The 14,374-nt window shown below is 62.0% G+C and overlaps 2 protein-coding genes across 12 annotated transcripts in view; one reads left to right on the top strand and one right to left on the bottom strand.

The window, feature by feature from the left end:
• Positions 1-14,374, bottom strand: part of RECQL5 (RecQ like helicase 5) — a 38,552-nt gene that overhangs the window by 1,105 nt on the left and 23,073 nt on the right. Inside the window, exons 9-18 of one of the 4 annotated variants that reach the window (XM_067716441.1) lie at positions 3,268-3,486; positions 2,917-3,016; positions 2,746-2,782; positions 2,567-2,625; positions 2,406-2,479; positions 1,951-2,044; positions 1,559-1,693; positions 688-1,229; positions 436-529; positions 13-231 (exon numbers count right to left, since the gene is read on the bottom strand). In XM_067716441.1, the coding sequence (XP_067572542.1) occupies positions 13-231; positions 436-529; positions 688-1,229; positions 1,559-1,693; positions 1,951-2,044; positions 2,406-2,479; positions 2,567-2,625; positions 2,746-2,782; positions 2,917-3,016; positions 3,268-3,486 (1,573 nt within the window). Of the gene's footprint in view, positions 1-12; positions 232-435; positions 530-687; positions 1,230-1,558; positions 1,694-1,950; positions 2,045-2,405; positions 2,480-2,566; positions 2,626-2,745; positions 2,783-2,916; positions 3,017-3,267; positions 3,487-7,392; positions 7,522-14,374 lie in introns of those variants that run through there. The other 3 variants (XM_067716444.1, XM_067716442.1, XR_010937598.1) reach the window with 3 other exon arrangements.
• Positions 5,132-12,780, top strand: SMIM5 (small integral membrane protein 5). Of its 8 annotated transcripts, none has more exons than XM_067716446.1 (5): positions 5,133-5,910; positions 8,918-9,174; positions 9,601-10,465; positions 11,491-11,725; positions 12,173-12,780. In XM_067716446.1, the coding sequence occupies exons 3-5, from the start codon at positions 10,250-10,252 to the stop codon at positions 12,280-12,282; spliced, it is 561 nt and encodes a 186-aa protein (XP_067572547.1). In that variant the 5' UTR covers positions 5,133-5,910; positions 8,918-9,174; positions 9,601-10,249; the 3' UTR covers positions 12,283-12,780. The 8 variants fall into 8 exon arrangements, with proteins under 8 accessions (XP_067572551.1, XP_067572553.1, XP_067572547.1 ...); XM_067716445.1 differs by having other exon boundaries at positions 5,138-5,277; positions 5,457-5,910; positions 8,918-10,465; XM_067716449.1 differs by having other exon boundaries at positions 5,150-5,277; positions 5,674-5,910; positions 8,918-10,465.

The following is a 14,374-nucleotide window of genomic DNA, read 5'->3' as shown; positions in this document are numbered from 1 at the left end:
CACCTACCCTACCTTGGACGCAAACTTGCCCTCCTTGTAGAAGGGGGTCAGACACTTGACCACGATGTTCGCAGCCTCCTTCAGCGAGATGCCAGGAGCCAAGAGCTGGCAGGAGCCTTGAGGCTTCACGCTGCCCCGATCGCTGGCTGAGACGCTGCCCTTGGTCTCAGCTAAGATGGGGACCTTGGCTGAGGGGCATGGCCTTTTCTGAGCCTGGCTCTCTGGGTTCTCCTGGGCAGGGCCACAGTGGAGGGTCACTCTTGGGCTCCCTGTTACTGGCCCCTCCCCTCCTGGAAGACTGGGCCTCAGTACCTCCTGGCTCCCTCTAGCCCAGCCCATCTGCCCTGGGATGTGGAAAGAAGACATGATTTTCCCAAACCCCTACCCAGAGCAGACACCAGCCTGGTAGACAGGTATCTTCCCCCCTCTCAGTACCTGCTGGGGTCTGGGCCGCTTGCCTCTCTGTGCCTCCTTTGTGGGGGTGGGCTGGCCTTCTGGGGGCCTCTGGTCTCTGAGCAGCAGGCAGGCACTGGCCGGAAGGGAGAGCAGGCGTCAGAGCTCCAGATGCCAGCCGCGCCCTCAGCCCAGGTGGCCCAGTGAAGCCCATCGTGGGAACAGGCCCCGAGCTTCAGAGGCCCAGTTAGCAGAGGGGATTCTAGAGGATTCCAGGACTGCCCGTGACCTCACCTTGGCCCCTCCTCGGAGCACTCCTCGGTCTGGGGGTGGGCAGCCAAATGTCCCATGGCTCCATCCTCCTCCCCTGTGCACTTCTCTGGGGCCATCAGGGGTCCCCGCGCCCCGTCACGGGAAGGGCTGGCACCTTCTGCCCCTGGGGCTGAAGTGAGCGGAGGAGAGCTCTCGGTCCTTTGGTAGAAGAAGCGGGCAATGTTCTGGGAGTCCTTGAGGGCCGCTGCGGCCAGGAGTTGCTGCTTCTTGCCGACCCGGGCCTTGGCAGTAGGACTGCCCGGAGAAGGGCCTTTTGCCTTCTTCTCGGGGGAGGGCGCCCCACAATGAGCACCGCTCCCGGGGGCCTCTGCTCTGGGCCCAGGGAGGGGCTCAGCGCGGTCCTCATCCTGGCGGCCACGGGGCTGGCCGGACGGCTCCTGCTCGCCTCCTTGCACCGGCCGGGGGTCTTGCTCTTTGAGCCGCGTCTTCTCCATCAGCTGAGGGGCCGTCTGGAACGTGCAGGAGCCTTTCGGGAAACCAGCTCCCACCCGCTTGGGTTTGAGCTGTGAGGAGGAGAGAGGCTTCTGACCCCAGGTGCCTCCAGGGCACTCTCTAGAGGGCCCAGGGATGGCTGCGTGGGTGGGGCTCCTGGGAGTGGGGGCGGGAAAAGCTGGGCGGGACAAGGCTTGGGGGTCGGGCTGGCAAGACAGGCGCTGTGGGGGGCTGCAGAGGCGTAGCTGGCAGAGTACGGAAGCGCGAAGGCCTGCCCTGGGGCGCTCTAGGGCCAGGGCTGTGATGCCAGGAGAGCAAGGACTATGCCCTCGCTGAGGGCAAGGGGCCGTGGCGCCTTTCCTGGACCCAGGTTTGGGGGGGACACCAGGACGCCGCTCACCGAGTACACCTGGGAGGCCGGCCGGATGTCATACTCGGTGGGCTCTGGGGGCTCAGCCTGGGCGCTGCAGCTCCTGGCACCACCTCCCACATCGTAGAGCTGCCCATCCTTGGAGGCTTTGTGGATCTCAGCCACCTGGGGCAGGGACAGGTGGGAATGCCATGGTCGGCACCCCTAGCTCCCAAGAGCCCCCAGCCCAGGCTTCACGCAAGTGGGTTCCGCGGCACCTGGGCACTAGACAAGTTCTAGTCCACACGGGGTTGGCTAGAAATACTTCCAGCCGGGAAAGGAGGGAAGTCGGGCTCCCCCGGGAATAAGCGCGCCCTGTGTGGCAGGCTGCCTCTCCCACCCAGAGCCCGGAGCACGCCCCACCCACCCCGCCCGGTGCCCACCTTCTTCAGCACGCTGGCCTTGTACAGGTTGGCCACCTTGGCATTTCGGAATGTCTCGTGTTCCAGGTCCACTGCCTTGGCCTGGAGGTCAGATCTGAGGGTAGGAATGAGGTTAAGGTGTCAGGTAGACCTGAGGCCCCCTCCCTGTTAGATCCCCCCTGGGGACCCTGGAGATGGCTTCAGGAACGGCCTGGCAGGAACGGCCTTGGGCACAGGGATTCCGACCTGGACTGTCTGCGCCCCCTGTGGTTTACTGTCCCTCAGCAGCTCCTGGCAGCCCCTCGCTTGTGGCCAAGCCTGCCCCCTGGTGAGGCTGTGGAGACTCACACCCCCTGGGAGTAAGATGAGTCCCAGTGTGGGGAGGGGTGCCCAAATAAGCCACGGGGGCTGGGGTTCCTGTGGCCTCCAAAGGAACAGGAGCCCGGGGACCGCTCCTCGGCCCTGACGACACTCACCCATCAGTGGAACCTGCGGCCTGGCGGTTGCTGCTCAGAGCCTCCTCCAGGAGCCCCAGGCAGTGCTCACGGGCCTGCACAGGGGAGGGAAGTTGGTCAAACAGTCTCAGGTTGTGGGGGGATCCTGGGGGGGCAGGTGTGACGAGCTGCCCACCTCTTACCTTCACAGTGAGTCTGGGGATCTTCCTACTAGAAGCCTCTCTCAGGGGACAGTCTGCATCTGGGGGGAGCAGAGGCAAGTCCTGCCACTCTACTTTCTGCTCTCTGGCATCCCCAACCCCCCAGCGAGGCATCCTCCACCATACCCTGAGACCAGCCCAGGGGGCATCTCTGTACTGACCTGGGGGTACGAATTCTTCTATCTTGGGGTCTTTGCCCTGGAAGATGACATGAGGGCCCGTAAGGCATCCTGCCCTGCAGCAAGACAGCTCCCAGTCCAGCCCCAGGGAAGGGGCTGAGAGGGTGTGAGCAGGGGGCCACCTGGACCCCACTGAGCCCCCATCCCCTTCACCTTGCGCAGGCGCATCTGCTTCTGGTAGAAGAGATTCCATTCCCGCTTGTGGGCCTCGTCTCTGCCCTCATCCCCACTGCCTTCAGAGCCTTCGTTGTACCTAGAAGACAGGCTGGGCATGAGCAGTCCTGGGTCTGGGCTCTGCCCTCCTGTCACGTGTCTGCTGGGACAGTGATGTCTCTGAGGCCCTGGCAGCTCATGGGCAACACCGAAGTCCTGGCCCCAGTGTGGCCCTCAGGGCTGGGGGGTGGACTACGGCACTGTGTCGCCTCTGGTCTGGCCTTAGCATCAGGGAGAGAATGCCAGACTATTTCCAGTGGGTTGGGGGCCCCTGGCCTCATGGCCTCTCACCTGCTAAAGCCCCCATAACCCCTGCGGCCTCCCTCATACAGCTCAGGGTCAAAGCCGTTCCCCTGGGAGAGCCCAATGGAGGTCTTGCTCCAGCTGCAGCTTTGCTCCAAAGCGTCCAGCTGCTTCCGCACAGCTGCAGGGTTCTGGCAGTGGTCACAGCCTTTGGTGCAGGCGGGGGGCGCATCCCCGAAGTACTTAGCAATGGCAGCGTGGCGGCACCTGGAGCAGGCAGCATAACACAGGCAAGGGGTGAGGGACGCACGCTGGCCAGCGTTCGTTCACCCGATCCCGAAACTCTGGTTGAGCACAGCTACATGTCTGGCACTGTGGTAGGCATCTCATGCGAGCCTCACAAGGCATCGCTGGGGTGCCCATTTTACAGATGAGGGCAGTGAGCTGAGAGCTTTCTCAAAGTCATGGAACACACGTATCCAGAGGAGCCAGGGCACGGACCCCATTCTGTCCTGCTTCTCTATGGAGTACTCCTCCGGGCCCCAGCCCCCTCTCCATCCTTCGGCAGTGGGGCACCCTGGAAGGAGCACGGACTCTGGGTGCAGACGCTGACTCTGCTGCTGAGGCTGTGTCCTTGGGGACAGCATCTGACCTCCTGAAGCCTACGTACTCCTGCCTACAAGCCGGTGCAAGAGGAGCACTGGCCCCTTGGGCTGCATAAGGGCCAGGATGACGCTCTGAAGTGAGCTGCACAGTGCCCAGGACACGGCTCTTATTATCACTCTTCACTTTTTTCTGACGGGGAGGGAGGGAGAGAACAGCAGGAAGTGGCCCTACCCCACCTCAGCACTCTGCTCTACTTCTGTCTCCTGGTGACCTCTTCCTTGTTGTCCCCAACAAGCCTGTGTGTACCCAGCCCAGTGTACACAGCCCGGGACCAGGGGGACTGCCTGAGAGCAGGAACTGGGCAGCTCAGGGCCAGCACCGTAGAGCCGGCACTGGTGAGGGCAGCGAGGAGATGCAGCCGTGGCTGGAGTCTTCCTCGTCGTACCTTCCAGGCTGGAAGAATGAACCCCCCCAGGCTGGGGGCACAGTCGGTCACCGGGGCAGATGCAGAGGCCCGGGGGGCCACAGTTCTATCAGGGCTGTTACAAACAGCCATTCCTGCAGCAGGAATGTGGCACGGGGTGGGGGAACCCGAGGGGAGATGCCAGAGCAGAGGTAGGGCTGTCTAGTCACCACATCCCAAAGACCAGAAGAGTGGGCGTCACTGCTCTAACCAGAACACCTCTCAACGTGAGCACTGCCTGGGGCTGCAAGAAACACTTTGAGGAGCCAGGACCCCGAGGGCCAGCCTCCAGGAATGACAACAGGTTGCGACACAGCCCCCAGGAAGCCCGGGCTGGCTGCCTTGTTTAGCTGAGGAGAGAACGGCTGGAGCCGGCAAGGAGGGCATGGAGGCCACCAGAGGGCGCTATTCCCGCCACACCCAAAACCGATGTGTAACTCATTCCATGGCTCAAGCCTGTGCGACCGCACAGTGGCTGCCTGTCCGGCCTCTGGGAGGCTCTGGCATCCAAGTGGTGCGGCCACAAGGCTGGCTTCCTTCCCCCCGCGCCTCCCCCAAGCCCCAACTCACTGGCGTTTTGTGCTCACACTCAAAGGGCTCCATTGACAGCTCGCAGATGCGGGCTGGGGTCGGCTCCTGTCCTGCTCCGGGCACAGCCTGGTCTGCTGGGGTGGCACGACCAGCCAAATGTCAAAGCAGCCAGCCCCTGGGCTCTGGAGCCCGGCCCGGACAGCCGGGCCCGGAGTGTGGAGACAGCCCCAGCCGACACTCTTTGGCAAGAACGAGATCAGCAGTGTCCTCTCTCCTCCTCCAGGGGCCGCCCCCAGGAACAGGCTAAGGCCAGGCCACTCCCAAGACTCCCAAGTTCTTCCCCAAGATGCCTCCCCAGAGGGCTGACTGCTTGGGTGGTCCAGCAGCTCCCCCACTATTTACTTTCCTTCCCAGGAGAAAACAGAGAGGAACCTGCCAGGGAGTTGCCTGAGGGACAGGTTGGGGGTTGAGGGACATGGGCCCAAAGGTGCTCCTGAGGGCGGGGCGGGAGGCAAAGAACTGGGAGGGGTGCAGGCCCCCTCCCTCGCTCCCTCCCTCCTGACTCCACCGCTCAGGTGGAACCTCCCAGGGGTCATCTTTGCCAGGGAACGTGAGAGCCGACCTCCTCTTTCATCAGCTCACAGCCCAGGCCCAGCCCACACCCGCCAGGAGGGAGGAGAGAAGAGGAGGAGGAACAGAGGAGGGCCGTGCAGACCTTCGGGGCAGGGAGCGGGCAGGAACCTGCAGCCGCAGGACCAGTTCCCAGCAGGGATTCCCTCGCCTGCGGGGGCAGCGGTGGCACTGGCTCCCTACTTCAGCAGCCGCCCCATGTAATGTGACACTTGAATCTCCAGGACGACCAACAACAAAAAAGCTAAGGCCGAGACAGCAGCTGGCTGTCAGCAGCCAGGAGCTCCGCTGCGCTGAGCAGAGGCACCCGGGGAGCAGCCGCGGGTCAGGAAAGAGGCGTCCGCAAAGGAAGGAAGAGGTGTGAGCCCCGCTGGAGGGGAGGCCGGAGGAGAGGCACGCGGAGGCTGCTGGGCTCCCCAGCACCTGCGGTTGCCCCCCAACCCCAGCACCTGAGCTCCCAGGTGAGTGGCTCCGCTCACAGATGAGGCGGGGACGAAGGGAAGGGAGCCGCCAGGGTCCCCTGTCTCAAGGGTGGAGGGCCACAATCTACCACAAGCACGGAGAGGAGGGTCCTGGGGGACACGCTTGGTTGTAGTCTCTGGAGAGCCTCCCTTTCGAACTCAGGCTCCCCCTTCTCTTGCTGGGACCCAGCACGGGGCACAGGCCGAGGCTGCAGCCCTCTGCTGGCTTGCTGAGCAGGCAGAGGGGCCTGGAGTGCCTGCTTACTCGGCAAGTTAGTTTAAGCTTTTCCTATTCAGGGGGCTTAAACGAGGGATTTGGCTGGCCTGGCCTAGGGGAGAACCATCGCCTGCCCACTGAGCCTCCCTTTTTCCGGGGATCAAGTCCCTGCTTTCTCCCAGGCAAGGAGGCTCAGGGCAGGGTCTGCCCGGCCACCTCGCACCTCCCAGGATGCGAACCTGTGGCAGCTCTGCCCATCGTGTCCTGGACAAAAGCAGCAGCTGCCGCCTCTCATGGGGGTCTCAGAGTTCTCAGCTCGGAGCTAGGCCCAGGTGCTCCTCCCTGGGCCCACAGAGGTCCCCAGGATCCCCCAGATCTCCCTGAATGCCACGCCAGAAGCATGAGGGCCCTAAACCCAGGGTGGGGGGGGGGGAAGTGAGGCTTGGGGAGGGACTGCCCCGCCCCGTACTTGGCCCTCCGCCGCCATCAGAATGCTGATAGTTCTCCGCGCACTGAGATCAGCTCCCGTGGGCAGGGCCCCGAGAGTCTCGAGCCGAGGCTGGCTGCTTACCCCTCCTGCCTCCCTGTCCTCACGCCAGCGTTACAGTCCCCTTCCCCAACCCCCCAGATGTTCTCCCCAAAGCGAACAAGCTAGTGTCTACTTAGAAAAACAACCACCCAGGTTAAAGTGGAAACCAGGGATCAGTCGACGTGTTCTTGGCTCGGCAGAGGCTGTGGGATCTGGTCTGGGTTGGTGGCTGGGGAGACTAAAAGCCCGGCAGCAATGAGCAGTGATGGCACAGAGGGGACAGACGCCGGGTGAGGGAGGGACGCAGTGATGAGCCCATGGCTACCCCTGCCGGCTCTTATCTGTAAGATGGCCCAGGCAGGCAGGCAGGGATCAGAGTCCCTAGATCCAGAGGACACAGGTGGATGGGGACCCCCAAACACAATCCCTGTGCGGGGACAGAAGGGTGATGCCCAGCTTCTGGGGCTGCAGGAGCAATCAGCGGCAACAGGAAGTGCCTCCTCCTGCCCGGGAAAAGCTAAGGGGCTGGGGAAGTGGGGGCTGCCGAGGGTCCAAGTGTCACTGGACCCCACTGGAAGGCGGGGCCAAGGCAGAAAGCGCGGCGCACAGTGGGCATCTCTGCCTTGCTGGTTAGGCCACCGGACCCCGCAAGACTCCCCCAACCTTCAGTTATGCCTCATTCTAGTTCTTTCTCCAACAAGACATTGCCCAGGGGGCAGGGGTGGCTGAAACCCACCTTGACAAAATAACAGGGCAAGGCAAGAAGCCCTTGGGCCCTGAGCCATCAACACACCCTTATCAGACAGCACACATCCGCTGCCTGGGATCTCCCCACGCAGCTGCATCTGGAGTTGGAGTGTCAGTTCTGCAAAGAGGAAACAGGGACGCTTCAGTACCAAGTGGCAGTTGTCGGGCCGGCAGGCGGCCTGCCTGCTCTGTTGCAAGGTTCTCTGTGCCAGGAGGTGCCACACAAAGGCATGTTTTCTAGTCCCTCCAGCTCTGCCAGCCTTCCCTTCAGCCCAGCTCACCTTCCCCCTCCACTGGCTGCCACTCCAGCCGGGGAGCACCCTCCGAAGGTGTCGAGAAGGGCCATGCAGGCAGCCAGGCCAGGGGAAGCCACCACTTGCTCTGGCTGCTTCTAACCGAGGTGCTACTGAGCACGGGGTTGGGGGAGATCCTCATTCACAGGCAGAAAGTACAGTTTGGGAAGGAGTGTGGTGGAGCTGAGATAGAAAGACTGGAAAAATATATAGAGAATTACCAGTAGCCCCACTGGGCTTCCCTGCCCTCCGCTCTCCAAACCTGGGAAGGTTAAGAAAACAAGAGGCAGCCAGCCCTAGGATGCCCACCCTCCCTGGGCCACAGCTGGGAACACTCAGGGCTCCCTACAACGCAACAGCTGGGGCACAGGCCTCACGGTCACCTGACGATGGCTGGTTATATCGGGCACCAGGCGTCAGGCACCCCTTGGCCTCGCTTTAAATAGCGTGCTGGAAAGCCCGCCTGGGACCTGCTGGAATGTGCCTCCGCCCTCTTAGGAGAACAGGCCCCTCCCAGCCCCCCACAGTCCCCACTAAGGCTCCTCTGCTCAAGGCCAAGCTGGAAATGATAAAACAGCAACTGAAAAGCAAAGGGGGCTTCAGCCTTTGGGGCAGAACAGCCGTGTCCAGCAGCCCCACTCCTGCAGACAGGATGCAGTGAGCAGCCCTGGGGCCAATCCAAGTCCCTAGAGGCCCTGGCTGTCCACGTCCGTGGCCCGCTGGAGTGGACCGACACTCTCCCTAGAGTGGGGCCCGGGTCCCCTGGGCGTGAGTCTGCAGCTTTCAGACTTCCTAACCCCTGGAGGACAGCTGACTTTAAAGGCGAAGCTTCGGATCAACAGGCCCCGCCTTTCCGGCACAGCAGTTCAGCCCGGCCCCACCTTCCCCCTCCCTGCTCTGGAGATCACGCCCCAACTGACCAGGGTCTCCACGCAACCTCTCACTCACAAGCGGAGGCGCGCCCCTCTGCAATCCCTCCTGGGTCTTTGGGCGTGGGGGGCACAGGTGAAAAAGCCCCCCGCCGACCCGCTCGCCTCCGCCTTCTCTGTGAAGGAGTGTCTCTGATGGCTACATTAGGCAGTGCAGGCCCTGGGCCAATCAGGCTGAAAAAGCCAGGCCAAGTAGCCGAAGAGGGGAGGGGAAAGCAGCCCAGCTCCTGAGCCCGGGGCAAGCTCCCCCTCGGCTTCGGTCGGCCCACCGGTCCCTCGGTCCCTCCTCCAGGAATGGGACCAGCGGGCGGGCTCCCGTCCTCCTGGAAACCCGGGGAGCGAGATGCCCGGAGGCCCCAGAACAAGGGAGGGGACCACCTTCCTGTGCACACCTGCTCCACTGGTCAGTGGGAGGAGGTCTGTTTGGTGTGACCTGAGGAGAGGGGTCTTATGCTTGGGAAGGAGTTCACGAGCCTGAGACGGAAAGACTCGCAAGATCTGCCTTTGGTGACAAGTCACAGGAGGTTCTCAAAGAGCAAGTGTGGCCTGGTGAGTGATGAGAGCTGTGTTCCAGACTCCCGTGTGGGGTGGGGCTGATCACGCAGAGCCCTGGTCCCTGTGCTGAGCCCATCGCATGGGCCAGGCCCTCTGTGGGCTGCTCCTGGGCCGACTTATCTTGCCCGTCGAAGAGCAGGCTGCCTGAGACAGGCGCCCACGGAGGGATGGCGGAGGCAGCGCTGCCAGGCCCCACTCCTGCAGTGTGACCGTGAAGTCCCTTCCTCTCTCTGGTCTCAGTGTCCCCATATGCAAAAGAAAGGAGGCAGGAGTGGATGACCCATGGCATTCTAGAATTCTATGCCTCCTAGTACATTGGAAAACTGGGATCCTGATCTCCTTTGTAGCAATGTGCAGACCCTGGGGTGGGGCATGGGAGAAGCTGGGAGGCTCTAATTTCAGGAGCTCGCCCTTTGACAGGAGACCATCTAATCCTCCACGGAGCCATCACCTGCCTGCTATCCCCCATCATCACTTAAAACATAGCCCCCCCATCTCCAGCCGGCCCCCCACCACTCTCCTTCACCTCATACACCACAAACATCCCGGGCATGAAGGACACAGACGGAACTCCCCAAAGGTGTTGGAGGAAGGTCACTGACAGCGAATGTGTGGGGGTGTGACAACCCCCAAAGGCCGCCTGGCCTCTGCTGCGCTGGCCGGACCCCGCCCAGAGGGGAATCACATGGGCTGGGTACTCCCGGAGCCCGGCCCTGTGCTCAACCCTCCCGACAGCCTCGAGAGACGGGCACCTCATCTTCATGGAAAACGAGAAAAGGAACAGACTCAGAGAAACGGAGCCACTCCCGTGTCACAAAAGCAGGAAGAAGGCTGGCAGTATTCAAACACAGGATGATTTGAATGCTATTCTATGGGGGGGGGGGCACCTGACCCGACGAGGGCAGTTATCCTGTGGGGAAGGAGATGCAGGAGGAATCCGCGCTGGCCGTCCAGGCCCTGGAGGGCCGTGAGGCGGAAGGGGGCGGAATTGGCCTGAGTGACCACAGGTGGGACTGACGAGGTCACCAGGAGATCCCATCTTCTAACGATCAGAGCTGCCCAAGAAGGAATGGGCCGGGCTGGGCCGCAGGGGGGCTCCCCACTCGAGCAAAGGCCGCATGCCAGAGGGAGGGCAGGGAGCCAAGTGCGGCGCAGAGGACTGGAGCGGATGACCTTCAAGGCGGCTCTAAGGACGCTACGCTGTGATGGCGGCGCCAGGAGTGACCAGCCTCACAGACCGCAGCCACCTGGGGGCGAATGTGCCTGGCTGAGGGACGAGGCGGAGGTAATGAGAGCTTACAGTCTGGCTCAGGCCCCTGGCCGCCTGCAGCCCTGCCCTGGCTAAGAGCTGCCTCGGGGAACAGGCTGATTCTGGGTTGGCACAGGCTGTCCCTGATCCCTCTCTGAAGAGGCGCTGGCTCCCTCGTGCCCACCAGGGAGGCGGAAGGGGAAAGAAGGTCTGTGGCATAATGTGTTCTGACTCACTGACCCGGCCTGGACCTTCACCTTCGGCCCCTTGGGCACGACAGACAGGAGGAGGCTCTTGGTCCTGGGGCCTGTAGGCTCAGTTGCCCCTCACCTGGGGCCGGGGGCAGGGGGTGTTGGGGGAGGGGGGAGCGGAGGGGACTCTCTTGGTCAGCCAGAGAGGCAGGTCCAAACCAGCAAGAGAGGGAGGCTAAACGCCCCCTGGGACGCCTGGTCCCATCCTGAGAGAGGACCCCTTGGGGAAAACTAGAAGGACACGGTGTCACCTCCACCTTCTCACAGGAAGACACGGTATGAGTAAAGAAATGAGGCTGGTGGGAGAGGTGGGGGGCCCCAGGGGGGCTCAGACCACTGCCCCCAGTCAGCTCTCAACTACGGCCGACCCCAGCCAGAAGCCCCCATGAGCCTGCTCTCGGAAGAAGCCGACCCTTCTGTCCCCACATATGATGAAAAGCAAGGGTGCCAGGCTGGCATCCTGGAGCCCCATGTCCCCACCAGGGAGGCACTCAGGGGCCGCCAGGGGAGCCATGCCCATCCGAGGCACCCTGGCAACACCTAGGAGTGGTGTCTAAGACAAAGGAGCATACAGTCTCCTTCACGGTCAGCAACCGTGGCTGACCTCGGCCGGCTGGCAGACCCCTCCTGCGGCAGGGTCTCCGGCTCACTGTCATCCCCAGCTTCCCTTGCCCGAGCAGTGCCAGCTAGGTGGGGGCTGAGGGCCACAGCGGAGCGGTAAGCAAGGGGCCCTGCCGGCTCCCTGCCTCCCTCGTGAGCTGTGAGCCACCAGGGCTGTGAGGGGTGAGACCTGACAAACTCGTTCTGCAGGCTGGGGTAGGTGAGAGGGCAGATTCTCTGGAGGCAGCTCCGTGGGGACTCCAGGTCCTCTCCCTGCTCTGCAGCTCAGGAGGAACCCCGGCAGGGACCCGGCACAACATGGCAGCCTCCAACCTTGCGCTGGAGATGCGCTCCATAGGGGAGAGGCTGCTGCACAAGCTGCAGATGCTGCCCCAGGCCGAGCCCGTGGAGATCGTGGCCTTCTCGGTCCTTGTCATTTTCACAGGTAAGCTGGGGCTCCCAGAGTCTCCTCAGCGCCCATGGCTCTTCCTGGCATCCAGGAGAGACGAGACCATGGTACCAGCCACGGGGCTGGCAGAGGTGGCTGGGTGGTCCCCCAGACAGAGGAGGAGAAGCAGATGTCCCCTGGGGGGAGCCAGGGGATCCCCCCTAATCCTGACATGCTGCTCTAGGAAACAGGTGTGCTGGGCACCAGGGCCCAGAGGTGCCTCCGGCACCCCAACCCACAGATGGAGGGAGCGAAGCTCTGGGGGCCGGCATGGGGACAGTCACACCTCTTCCCAGACTCTCGGGTATTTCTGACCACTAAGCCAGGGCTTTGGTGAAGGTCCTCCAGGCCCCCAGAGGGGCCTCTTTGGAAGTATGGCGGGCGTTCTTTTCCTCCTCGCCTCTGAGTTTCCGGCGCTCTCTGCTCTCTCCCCCAACCCCCCAGCCACCGTGCTGCTGCTGCTGCTGATGGCCGTCGGCTACTGCTGCTGCCGGTGCTGCCGCCCTAAGCGGGGAGGCAGGAGGGCCCTGGTGGGACCCACGACCCCACCGTGAGGGCCAGGGCGGCGGCCGAGGAGGAGCCGGAGAGGAGACCGCCAAAGCCATGACCCAGGGCATCAGCCTGGCCCTGCAGCCCTCAACCCTCAAGACAAAGATCCACGGGCCCAGCCCTGGCCTAGCCCAGGAACCCAGACACTGACTGAGAGCTGGAGGCTCGTCAAGGAAATAAGGGCTGTGCCGACCACAAAACTCACCTGACAGTGAACACAGGGTGCCGAGGAGGACTCGCCTGTTTCTAAGACAGAAAACCACCGGGGATTCTGTGCCTGCCTGCGCTTTCTAACAAAACAAAGAAGTGGGGTCCCCACACCTGGAGAACAGCCCGCACGTGTGGGGAGCTGGCTCAAGGCTCCCACGCCAAAGAGGAGCAGGCCAATCGGAGAGGGGCTTTGCGCGGCGGCTCCTGTGTCCCAAGCTCCCCCCGAGCACGCACACGTCTGTGTTCCATTCCAGTATCTGCCTGTTTCTTTCCCAGTAAAAGCTTTCTGGTTATGTGTGTCTGTGGTGCCAGACTCCCTGGGCTGGGTTACGTGCATCAGGTGGGCAGCGTGCCAGAATTCCAGGGACATGGCCAGTAACCGTCCCTGCCAGGCCTCTGCTCTCCCTGTGCTCTCGAAGCTGGAAAAACAAGCAGGCAGGAATGCCACGCGAGAGGGAAGGCTGCGGAACCAGGGGAGGGCTGCGGCGCCGTTCCTGCCGAGCACCAGCTGCTAACAAGCTCCGCCCTCCCCAGACGCCTGCTCGGCAGTGGCGGAGGCTGCGTCTGCCCCAGGCAGGTGCCGGGCTCAGGAAAGCCATGCCACGGTCACCACTGCCATTAACCGCAGCCAGCACACCCCGTCCTACCAGGCTCAGGCCACTGGGTCTTCCCAAACTTCTGCAATAAGAGAGGTGAGGCCCCTACTATTGTCCATAACCTGCATCCTGACCGCTCCGTCCTTTCCCCACCGTGTGTCGGACTGTCTGCATTCAAATCCTCACGCTCCCACCCCCGCCAGCTACAAGACCGGAGGTCAGTGACTCAACCTCTTCAAGCCATGTTTCCTCCCCTGTGAAATGGGGCTAATCCTGGTCCCCACCTCCTGGGCTAAGCCTGTGAGGATAAACCGAGATGACCTTGGCACAGTGCTGGGCATATCTTAAGACCTCCACTGATATGAAGCATCATTATCTGCCCCTCTAAATAGGGCGCCAAGCCAGAGCAATGTGGACTCATTTTAAAAACTGGGCCTGCTGACATGCAACACTGCTTGGCCTCTTTCCCTTCAGTTTACTTTCTCTCCCACAGAACTTTCCAGGTAGAGCTACAAAGCCAGGAACGAGGGCAGGGGAGGCAGAGGCTCACGCGGTACCCGCCCCGACACACACATACAACCCTGGTCCGCCGGGGCCATAAAGAAGTCTGCGTTTTTTATACGCCTCTGTCATCTTGGCCTGTGCAGCCCATGCTCTGCCTGCCTTGAGGCAGAGCTCCATCTACTCAGAAAACAGGGAGTGGAGAGGGGATGCCAGCCCTGCCACTCCCCTGCGGCCCCACCATCTCCAGCTGACAGGCAGGCAGGAGAAGCTCTCTCTCTGGTTGGTTTCACTTCCTGGTGCCCAGGGACTTCTCTGACGGGTTTGGTTTGGGTTGAAGACCCAGAGAAGAGTGCTTCCATAGAAAATAAAAGAAATTCAAGAATCTGTCTGTACTCTCTACCACCCCCACCACACCACAAAAGAATGGGACTCGGAAACATAATGATAACCATAATAATACTTGCAACAATGGTGAGGATAAAGATATAAGTAAAATTCACTGAGGACTCATCCCCGCTCAGGCAGTGTCTTAAGCATTTTGATGCAGATAAATTCATTTAGTCATGATGACAACCTCAATGCCAAATGTACCATTATTATCACCATTTTAAAGATGAGGAAATAGGTAACTTCCCTAAATTTGACCAGCTGAAAAGTGGCAGAGCCAGCCTCTGGGCACCCCCCACCTGGCTCCAGAGCCCCTGCTCACCACACCCGGGGCCCCAGGCCTCCAGCTGTAGTACTGATAAGGCTCTCACTCCATTATCCACCACCTACAATATCAACC

This window comes from Pseudorca crassidens, chromosome 19 (genome assembly GCF_039906515.1).
Source record: "Pseudorca crassidens isolate mPseCra1 chromosome 19, mPseCra1.hap1, whole genome shotgun sequence".
Taxonomy (NCBI): Eukaryota; Metazoa; Chordata; class Mammalia; order Artiodactyla; family Delphinidae; genus Pseudorca; species Pseudorca crassidens.
The sequence above is the reverse complement of the archived record's forward strand: the minus strand, read 5'-3'. Positions and strand labels throughout refer to the sequence as shown.